We start from the raw sequence: 11,526 nt of genomic DNA, 5'->3' as shown, positions 1-11,526 counted from the left end.
GCCGCTCCCGCCCGCCCGCCCCGGAGGCGGGGCGGCGGCGCCTCGCGGGATCTCGCCCCCCGCCGGCCGAGGCGGGGGAACGCCGGGGCTCGGGGACGGCTGTTTCCCGCCGGGCCGGTTAGGCGGTTGCTAGGCGCCGAGTTCCGGCGTTGCCGGGAGCCGCCGGGAGCCGAGCGGGGGATGCGGCCGGGCGGCGGGGGCTGCGGCACGGGCGGCGCCGGGGCATGGAGCGGCGCTGAGGCGGCTCCGGCCGGCGGAGGGGGCGGGCAGAGCGGCGCGCGGCGGGGGCCCGCGGTGGCCGGCGGCCGCTGAGCTCCGCCGCTCGCTCGGCCGCGGAGGCAGCCCGGGCGGAGCCGCCCTGGGGTCCCGAGGGCGGAGGCCGGCGGGGGCCCCGGGCGGGGAACAATGAAGCTCCTGAAGCCGACCTGGGTCAACCACAATGGTGAGGGCCGGCCGGCCGCGCCGCCGGGCAGCAGGTGCCGCGGGGCCGGGCGGGCAGGTGCGGCGGGACCCCGGGGGGGAGCAGGCCGCGGGGGGGCGGCGGCGGGGCCGGGGCGCGGCACACGCGCGGGGCGAGTTTGAACGCGGGCAAGGGGTGGCCGGGGCCGTTTGTAGCTGCCGCCTCGCGGTCTGCGGGGCGGCCGCGGCGTGCTCGGGGCCCCGCCGCTTCGGGGAACTGCAGGCGCGTACGCGGGGCGGCGGCGGGCAGGTGCCTCTGGGCGGGCGGCGGTGGGAGCGGGGAGCAACGAGTGCTCGCCCCCCGGGTTTCCTGGTGGGCTCGCGCGGAGGCGGCGGGCTAGGAGGCTCGCAGGGGGATGGAGGTGCGAAAACGAAACCGGGATTTCTAGAGAAGTGCGACTTCCAAGATGCCGAGTTCGTTTGGTGAGAGGGCTCGGCCAGAGTCCGTCTTCCAGAAGATGGCTGAAGGGTGCCGCGCCAGCGGCCGTTGGAGCTGCGTTGGTGGCAGCCGTTGGGACGGCTGTCGTCTGGCAAGGCGTGTGTCTGCCGGGGGAGAGCAGGGCCCGAGCCGACTCCCTGCTGTAGCGCCGGCTTTGCAGGGAGGGGTGAAGTGTGCTGCTAGCTGAAGACTGAGCTGCCTTTACCTGCCAGGCACGAATGTTGGGCATCTTCATGCTTGTGAAAGTGGAGGGCGATAGTTTGAATCCAGCGTAGTCTGTGCAAAAGAGAGAGAAGGATTTCATGCAGTGGTCGAGCTACCCCTTGAGACGTACGGATGTCCCGTGCCAACGCGCGACACCGACCACAGTGGAGTCTGGTTCAGTATTGAAGTCCCCAAATGCAATAAGCTTCAGCACTGGTCATCTGTGCTGTCGTTAGCCATGGGGGGAAAAAGATTCTTCCCATAGTGCTTTCAAAACAACTCCCTGAATTTACGTAGCATCCTGTCTGCCACTCCTCTGGTGATTTTGCAGAGATTTGTGAGCTAAAACACTTTCAGAATGAAGTGTCGATATTGACAGAAAGCTCTCTACTTTCTTAGTGTGGTGAGTACAGGATAGTATCACTGTTACATATTTTACACCTTTTATGATAAATACCTGTACTGTTCCTGGCGAAGCAGTGAGAAGAAACCTAACATGAAGAGCTCACTTCTGTTTATGCAAGTTTTGTCCTCAAATTCATGCGTACAGCTGTATTTCAGCTGCAAATTTCATACCCTGGTATAAGTGTCAATAGTTGGACTCATCTAGCTGATTGGTATCTAGAATAAAACCAAGCCGGAGACCAGCTTATTCAAGCTGGAGAAGTGTGCTTTGAGCTAGAAACCGCAGATGCAACTTTACAGCTGCCTTTCTGCATGCATTGTTGTCTTTGTAATCATGCTGCAGCTTTTAAGAACAGTAACTTAAGCCTCAAGTTGATATTTGCATCCATCTTTACTTGAACTACTCTCCAGGGGTCATATAGTCAGCAGATGGACCTAGCCTTTTAACAAAAGGTTGTAGAGAACTGAAAAAACGTGGAAGTACTTTATTTGAAATGTTTTTTACATTTCTGCTTGGTTAATCTAAACAAATGTAGCATTTACATCTTAATCTCTGGCTGCCTTTGGGCAGACTGTCCTGTGCCTCTCTGGATCTTCAGTGGGATCCCACTTACGAGCAGCTGAATAAAAGCTTTCAGCCTAAATCTTTGCAGATCACAGAGATTAGATCTGTAACTTCTTTCCTTGTTTCTTTAGTGGGTGCACCTTTTGGTATGGGTATGTATTTGAAATCTGTAGCAATTTAAAATATGTCTAACCATTGCAGAAAACAGTCTTCAGCCAAGCAGTTTGCAGCGAGGCTCGATTTACAAAGCCCTGTGATACTTTGCCTAATGAATAATGCACTACACAGGGCCTCGATAGTCCCAAATTTTATTCCCATTTCTGCTGCTGTCCTGTGGGGTGAGTTTCGACAAGTCACTTTGTCATAGTTTCACCACCTGCAAAACAGACATTCGTCACTGGCTTCATTTGTAAAATGCTTTAAGGTCTGCTAATATATATAGGACTATATAACATTCATGCGTTCTTATCCTTGGGGCAAGGAGTGCAGGATAAAAACTGGTGCGTTTAGTTGGCCTCTTTTAATGTACCCAGGTTCTAGATCCTGCAGGCATTGCTGCATGCAAGCAGTCACCATCACTCTTAATGGGCCTACCTATTTCTCTGAAACCTCTCCAGAAACAGAGTAAAGATAATTTATGCTGTGTGTACTGGAGACTCATTGTGATAATTTTTACTCCTTTTGTTTTCCCCATGGGCACAAGAGGCTGCTTCGCTGTTGTTGGTTTGTGAGCGAGAGTCCTGATAGCAAGACTGGCTCTTCCACACACCAGATCAAGGTGCTGTCATTCCTACCTTTCCCTCTCCCCACTCGATTTTGGAATTTGTACTTTACTGAACGGACTAGAATGAGTTCAATGATGCTTACAGGCATACATTCTCCATGAGATAATAGACGTTAGAAGTTAGTGTTGTACCAGGGAAATTCAATACAGCTGGGAATCGTATGCTGCTCAGCCGAGATGCTGTGCATTTACAGTAAAAGCACTTTAACACATTTTGGCTCTACAGGTTTTTGTCTTGGAGTTATTAATGTCGCTTTATCTGAGTACTTATTGGAAATATTTCTTCTTCAGATGCATTTTCCAGAAGCTTTTCACACTCTTAATGTGGGTTTATTAGATTTTGCATGAAATTCTCATTATTGTTGTGTTCTTGTCTTCCATGTTTCTTTGACTTAGAGCAAGGAAGAATACTGAAAACTGCAATCCAATGGTGGGGGTGGGAGTGGACAACCATAAGATGTTACAGATGTTGTGGTTTGCTTCTCCTTCCCAGTTTTCGATTCAGTGCCTCTATAAAGATGCATCACGCATCCAACAGTTGTATATACATACTTGGCACACAAGGTTTTGAGAGAGCCCTGGTGCTTAAAGATGGCTAATGCAGGCGAACGCTGAGCCCTGCAGGAAAGGAGAGGTTCCTTGTGATTCCGAGAAACCTGTGCAAATCCCAAGGTGCTGTTCATGTATAATAACTTGTAGAAATTGGAGCCGGCTTTTCTTTAAATATAGGCATGGAGTTTATTATCTCTCCAAGCTGTAATGGTGGAATGTAAATGTTTGAATTGATTTGTGAGTCATGTTGGATGTTATGTATCAGATGGGCTGGAAGCAAAATTAATAGAAACTCATTCATACTGTGGTAGAAAGTCACATAAAATTGTCTTTGTATTTCATTGATTATTGCCTAAAGTTAAATAACAAACAAAAATGATGCAATATTTAAAATATTAAAATATGAGCTTTTTTTCTTCAGCTGGTGTATTTTTTTTAAAGATGGGACCTTCTCCTTGCGTTTGAATTATCTTACTTGGAACTTTTTGTTCGAGGCTTGTTTCATTATTGGTATTTCTTTAACTACATAATGTATATTTGGGTTCTTTAAACAAATAATCCAATAAGACACCTGGTCTATCATAAGGTGTTCTGTTTTTAATGAACCTGGTTTGCTTCTATGTGCAATGTGATTCTGGGAGCTTCAATAATTTAAACTTTTTTTTTTTTAGAAATTATTACAAAAGTGCAAAATGTCTTAAAACACACTGTTAGATTCTAATGTTACTGCTTAAGAATCACTTACATTTTATTCTGATGCTTGATTACTGTTAGAAAATTCAACACTTCTCCAGTTAGCATAGGAAAGCATTCAGTCACTTTGAAACAGGGACCTTGTGCCTTTTGGCTTGTTTCGACAGGATCTAATGACATACTCAGGTAAAGACATGGACCCAGGGAAGGAAGCAGTCGCTATCAAATAATGGCTCTTTCTCTGTTATTTTGAGAAAATGAAGGAAGTGAGGAAAAACCCAGTATCTGTGATCAGTTTATAAACCACAAGTAGTATGGAACAAGTCTTGTAGCTTTAACCTGTGACAGTTATCCACCGCTGTAAATCATATTCCCTTGATAACGGTATCCTGGAGGAAAGAGCACCCTGGTAATGACTTTGTCTTGTTAAATTTCTGTCCTGTGATCACTTAATCTGTTCTCTTTTTTTTTTTAATCATTTGACATCTCTAGACTGATAAAACTGGAAACAAATGTAAGTCTCGGTTTACTTGGGCAAACAATCTAATGGTTATTCAACTTTTTCTATATTTTAAGGGATAGACATAAAAGTGTAGAGAGCAAACCTATTAAACCAAAGAAATTCCTTCTAGATCGTGAAAGAGTTAATATACGTTCATAATATGTAGCTTTACTAGTGATTCCTTTTTTTAAATCTAAGTAATCTAATTTAATCATGACGAGCCCCATGTTTCTCAATAGCCAAGAAAAGCATGCACGGCTCTGGAGCAGGACACTGGGAAGATTTTCCTTTCCAAGGTGGTGCATTGGTGTTCTAATGCCTCTTACGGCTAATGTTGAAACTTTGAAGGTGCCACTGTGAACTCCTTGTGTGTTTCACCTGTTTCTGTACTGGTGAATATGAGTATGTAACAAAACTGACTTGAAACTTTATGCAGTGGTTGTGCTAGATAGGAACTGAATTGTTTGTGACATTGATACACTGCTTTCTAATAAATAGTAAAGCTACAACTCCTTTTCTGAGGATTGGCTAAAGGGTCCAAATTAGGTGCTCTCTAGTCTGGATTAGACCACCGTGAGTCTCTATGCTTTCTGGTGCTGAAACATGCAGTAGCTCTACTACTGTCTGAAAAATGGATGTGAATGATCTTCTTAGCTGAAGCAGTAGAAGCTTAGGGTCCTACATCCAATAGTTGCTGTTTCCTGCAGGCATCCAAACAGGGCTGCTGCTATGCTTGGCTTCACCAACAGGTCATTGCAGCCAGAGCCAGGAATGAAATGCCCTGTGGTCCTGAGCTAGTTCATAAGTAGTTGCTTCCTTCTTTGGTTTGCTCTTGTCAGCTTAAGTTTATGCTTTCCTCCACTAACAAAATTACTTCAGCTTACGCTTACAGTTGAAGTAGAAGAGCACAGTGAAAGTGTTGTGAACTGAAAGCTGTGGGCTCTAAACAACTGAACAGTCCATGTTTAATTATATTACCCCCTGATCTTGGAATAATATCCAAAGCCATTTGAAATAAAATCTAGACTGACCTGTAAGTAATATTTCATCTAGGTTGACTTGTAAGTGTTCTGCTGTGCTAGTATATGACATGGCATTTTGCAGTTGCTGTTTGTATTTTGATTAATGCAGAAAGTCTATTAAGAAGACGGTGTGACAGGTTGAGGCTGGGTGTAGTTTGACAGATTTCCTGTATATGGAAGATGGAAGACTCTTATCTGTACAAACTCTGAGAAGTCTGGAACTTGATTTAGTAAACTAATGTTTCTCGGGAGAAAAAGCATGTCTTTAAAGGTTAACCACTGGATGCATCTGGACATTGCTGGTGAGATTGAGATGTATGAAACTAGTCCAATTTATTAGGAATTATCCATCAGATGGAAACAATATTTACTTGGCTCTTATAGGAGATGAATTTGACAGGCCTCATGTTCACAAGTCATTGTGCTTAAGCTTATTGGCAAATTCTGCAGAAAAGCCCAAGTTTACTGGGTAGATCATTGTGTATGATTAGTTACCTGTGGAATAAGATCCCTTCCTGGATCACAGTTGAGTCACGTAGGAAACTTGATTTGTTGTTGAGGGCTTCATTTATTACCACCGCCTTTCCTGAGTGCAAAGTCCATACCCTTTTTAAACTTCCCATATAAAATAATGCTCTGTGACCTGATGACTTCCATGGAGGTCTGAGGTTTTAGGATTATAATAACTTATGAAGATATGTGCTCAGTGCTCATTAGATTGAAACACAAATTTATGCTAGGAAAAGAACTAAAAAGAAAACATTATCCTACTATATAAATATGTTGATCATTTGTGTTTGAACACTGTCTTCAATGCCAGTTCCTCTCTATGTGATAAAATACAGGAGAACTGAAAGAGGCTGTTAGAGGAGTGACCAGAATGATCAACAGTGTGAGGCAGCTTTTGTACAAGGAATGGATAAGTAGAGGAGGACTCTTTGGGCTAGGAATGGGAGGACTGAGCTGGAGACGTGATGAACACATGTAGAGTTGTGAGTGGCAGAAAAGGGGTGAATGTCAAGTGATTTTTGTTCACTGTTCTCCTGTACAAGAATTAAGGGTTGAAGTAACAGGTAGCAGGTGCAGGATACATGAAGTAGGTGGTTCTTCACAGAGTCCATGGTTGAGCAGTGGATCTCTTTGTGTTGGGGGCTATTGATGTTATTTATGGATCTGAGATGGCTGATTGAATTTATAGAAGAAAAGTCTGTTGCGGGTCTCTGATTCAAGAAGTCAGAGTTGCAATTTTTTGGAGCTGGAAGATTATCCTAGGAAGAGCATTGTGTGCTTGCCATTGTGCAGATCCCTAGGGAGGTATCTAGTGCTGGTTTCTGAACAGAGAGTACTGGGCTAGGTGGACGTTTTCCCTGGTGTGATGGGGCTAATTTTAAGCTTTTATGGTGAATTTGTAGCTAAGTTACCTCTGGCTCCATGAGTAAAATAATTAGCTAAATTTCATCAATGCCATTTGTGGTCTGTGCAAAAACTTTGCTCAGAAGGAGAAAGGGAGCTGACGTTACTGCTCCTGTAGAGTTGTGCTCTTAAGATAGGGCAGAAGTTGGAGATGCTATGATAGTTTTAAACACCTAGTAAAGGAAAAGAAAATTGCATCATGTCTGTAATTTTTGCAAAGCAACAGGTGCCATGACTTATTTCACAGTTTTTTGGCATGTATAGCGTATCTGTTTTTCCTGGGTAATGAGAAACCAATGTATCTGTCAGACAAACTTACCAGTGTGTGCTTTGGTCACGGCTATTTTTTAATGCAGACTTTTGGGAAGGAAGAGTGGTGGAATCGGAGCAGAGGAGGAACGAGTCTTCCTGTATGAGACGGCTGCATCTATTAAACCGAGTTTAAATATAGTATTGTTAAACTACAAACCACCTAAACTCTGAAGCCTTGTTCATAGATGCTGTACTGGCTCTGGGAGCCATAATTCCTCCTGATTATTGATGCCCCTGTGCTAGAGGTTACTGTTCCTTCTGATTTGCTGGGGAACTGTTTCCTGCTGGTCCAAATGATACACAGGCAAAATGAGCCAGGTTAGTACAATTAAAAGGTCTTTGATAACTGGCTTCCTGGAAGGAGCGCTCTCCTATTCATGTCTAATGGCAAATTTGAGAGTATAGTAAGTCGTCTTGCCCATGATTGTTGACGCAGATTGAAAAGGTAACCTCTGCCACCTATAAGGTCTACAGAATGACCTGTTTCCGTAAGTGTCAGTGGGTTAAACTATTTCAAAATATGCACTGGTTTAATTTAAGGGGACTTCCACATCTTGGGAAGGACAAAATCAATGTTTGCTGCTTGTCTGTGCTTCTCAAAATATTCAGCTTAGCCTTGTATGTTGCATTCAAGTTAATAGAATAAAAGATAGAATCAGGCACAACAATCTGAAGAAAAGCCACAGCTAAGTCTCAGCTTATGTGTTTTATGCGGTCTAAAAGACTTGGAAGGAATGTAAGTTGAGTGCCATCTTACTGTACTTAAGGTCTTTGCTTGGCTGCCTGTAAAAATTTTAAGGGGAATCACATGTTAGAGTTGCAATATAAATCCAAATAAAATAAACCTTAAAACAAGTCGACATAAAGAAAATAAAAATTGACATGAAGCAAAATGCATGTCCCTCAAAAAATAAGAAATACTGGATATTTGGATGAGGGTTTTGTTAGCAGTTTAATGTTAAGGAATTCAGATCCTACAGTTGCAACATAAAACCTATCCCTGGATAAATTCTCCAGGTTTTATCATTTATGTCTTAACATATCATGAAGATACAGTACAAGAATTAACATACATGGGAAATTTATTGAGTAATTTTGATACACTGGGTACTAGTTCTTTTGGCTGTTATGATAAATTGCTTTATTTTATACTGGCATGTGTGTGATCTTGCTTGCAGAAGCATTCAAGTTTGAAAGGATTCGGACTGCTGCCAAAAATTACTTGAATGTGGAAATCACATGCGTATTCCTTCAAGTAATCCTTAGTGGTAGCTCTTTGAGCATCATTGAAAGGCAGTGAGTTTACTTTTCCCCTCTTCCTTCTCCTCCTGCAAAGGTTAAAAGAACTGTGAACGTACAGGAGAGTGTATGTGATCCAGTGGTCAGAGCAGAATAGGCTGAGAGTGAGGGTTGTCTGGTTTCCAAAGCTGTTCCCCAACTATGTTAGTTATTTGTTATAGGGTTTACATTTTCATAAAACTTAGTTTTCTTCTGAAAGATGTAGCATATGGAGAACTGAAAGATTTAAGAGTAATATTAGAGTTGGTTAGTCTTCCTTTGTCTATATGGAAGCCATAAAAATAAAAGCTAGGCTTATGGTAGAAGCACTTAACAACAACAGAATTTAAATTTGATACAGGTAATTGTGTGACCAACAGATGCAGTCTGAGATTGGGGAGAATTTAAAAAAAAACAAAACCAGAAACCAAACCAAAACTTACTTCAGGTCATCAGCTAATGAACTGTAGAAACCTGGAAGAAATTCCTTACTCAAACACAGTTTTGCCTTGTTGGCGTTTGCTTTGTGGTATTACTTAGCTTGGAGGCATTTGGCATATCCTGCTGGATTAAGTGTCCTTGGTTATCACTGGTTTGTTATGGCATGATAACTTCCATATACACTTTTAATAGGCTGTCATTTCTGTCATCAAGTTGCTTTCAACTCTTTTAGTCAGCTGTAATTCTTACAACTGTAGCTTTTAGAAGAAGAAAGTTATTCGCTAACCAGAAGAGTTACGGTTCTTTTGGTGTTACTGCATTCTCTTGACTGTAAAACAATTCAGTATGTTGCTGCTTGTTCTCTAATTTCAGGAAAGCCAATATTTTCAGTGGACATTCACCCAGATGGGACCAAGTTTGCAACAGGAGGACAAGGTATGTCTGCATACTGATAGAAGGCAGAATTATGGGCTATAATAATAATCTTGTGCCTTCACAACACTTTAATCAGTTTGACTCATTTAAAAAACACATCACTTACATAATTATCTGTTTCTTAGAGATAGAAGTAATTAAAATGTATTGAAAAGTGCTGTTGTTACTGCAGAAGGCAGGGTTACATTTTCTGATATACTCATCCTCCTGGACATCATTGAGATAGTAGCTGCAATAATTGAGTTGTGGCCATACTGGCCAAATTTCTTTTTTATTTGAAGAGGAACTGAATGTGAAGTTGGGCTTTTTGACCTGCTAAATAGTAGAGCTATTGGTACAAAAAAAATCCAATTATATATATAAATGGAATAGCTCAAGAAATATGTGCAAAAATATTATTTGGATTACTATAGTGAATAATTTTGTTGGCTACAATAATTACAATTTAGGATTTGAATGTATCTTTTCTCTTTTAAAATATAATTTTATTATAAATAGTTCATCCTTAGAGTTGGTATCATTATGTACAGTATGATTTTTGAACAAGGCTGTATAACTTTATTTTTAATAGCTTCAAGAAAAATAAAGCACTTCTGACTTGGTGTAATTATATCAGAATGGCATCTGTATTCAAATGTTTCCAAAGTTCCCACTGCAGTAAAGCCTACATTTTAGCATCTGTTCTGGAACTGAGATTAAGTTGAAAAGCTTTTCTGCATGTATTTAAAAGGGGGGGGCTATTTGTTCTCTTACAGGTCAGGATTCTGGGAAGGTTGTGATCTGGAATATGGCTCCTGTCCTGAAAGAGGAAGATGAAAAGAATGAAAATATTCCCAAGATGCTTTGTCAGATGGACAATCACTTAGGTAACAAATTTTTTTTTTTATTTTTTTTTTACTGATTGTTGGTAATTTGCCAAAGAATTACATGTTTGTAATTACAAAAATCATGCTCTGTCCAGTGGTGAATCAATAATAAAGTACAGCAGAGTGGTCTCATACTTTGGCTATATACTTTTTTAGATATTCAGCAGAAAATGTTGTTAAAATGTGGGAAAATGTACAGAGAAATATAGATACCTTTCGGAAATCTTCTCCCTATGAACTTTTTCCAGCTGTGGCCACAAAATAATTGATAATGCCCATTCTGAGAATCTGGGGAGCTCTGAAGGAAAGGGCAAGAGAAGAAATAAGGGTAAAGGAAACATCATATGAAGTATATGATGGAGTGACTACATCAGTGGACATGGGAAGGGCTACAGATGTCGTCTATCTGGACCTCTGTAAGGCCTTTGACACGGTCCCCCATAACATCCTTCTCTCTAAACTGGAGAGGTATGGATTTGATGGGTGGACTGTCCGGTGGGTGAGGAATTGGTTAGATGGTCGCATCCAGAGGGTAGTGGTCAACGGCTCAATGTCCAGATGGAGATTGGTGACGAGTGGCGTCCCGCAGGGGTCCATGTTGGGACCACTACTGTTTAATATCTTCATCAATGACATAGTGGGATCGAGTGCACCCTCAGCAAGTTTGCAGATGACACCAAGCTGAGTGGTGCAGGTGACACGCCAGAGGGACGGGATGCCATCCAGAGGGACCTGGACAAGCTCGAGAAGTGGGCCCGTGTGAACCTCATGAGGTTTAACAAGGCTAAGTGCAAGGTCCTGCACCTGGGTCAGGGCAACCCCCGGTATCAATGCAGGCTGGGGGATGAAGGGATTGAGAGCAGCCCTGCCGAGAAGGACTTGGGGGTACTGGTGGATGAAAAGCTGGACGTCAGCCAGCAATGTGCGCTCGCAGCACAGAAGGCCAATCGTATCCTGGGCTGCATCCAAAGCAGCGTGGCCAGCAGGTCGAGGGAGGGGATTCTGCCCCTCTACTCTGCTCTGGTGAGACCCCACCTAGAGTACTGCATCCAACTCTGGAGCCCTCAGCATAAGAAAGACACGGACCTGTTGGAGCAGGTCCAGAGGAGGGTCACAAAAATGATCAGGGGGATGGAACACCTCTCCTGTGAAGAAA

General features: G+C 43.1%; 1 protein-coding gene across 2 annotated transcripts in view; it reads left to right on the top strand.

Moving 5' to 3' along the window:
- The first annotated feature begins 320 nt into the window (after positions 1-320).
- The window catches only part of HIRA (histone cell cycle regulator), a 39,707-nt gene continuing 28,501 nt past the window's right edge, over positions 321-11,526 (top strand). The window contains exons 1-3 of one of the 2 annotated variants that reach the window (XM_076352762.1): positions 321-442; positions 9,442-9,504; positions 10,260-10,370. In XM_076352762.1, the coding sequence (XP_076208877.1) occupies positions 406-442; positions 9,442-9,504; positions 10,260-10,370 (211 nt within the window). In that variant the 5' untranslated portion in view covers positions 321-405. Of the gene's footprint in view, positions 443-2,787; positions 2,851-9,441; positions 9,505-10,259; positions 10,371-11,526 lie in introns of those variants that run through there. The other variant, XM_076352763.1, reaches the window with a different exon arrangement.

This window comes from Aptenodytes patagonicus, chromosome 15 (assembly GCF_965638725.1).
Source record: "Aptenodytes patagonicus chromosome 15, bAptPat1.pri.cur, whole genome shotgun sequence".
Classification (NCBI taxonomy): domain Eukaryota; kingdom Metazoa; phylum Chordata; class Aves; order Sphenisciformes; family Spheniscidae; genus Aptenodytes; species Aptenodytes patagonicus.
This window is presented reverse-complemented; position numbering and strand designations above follow the sequence as displayed.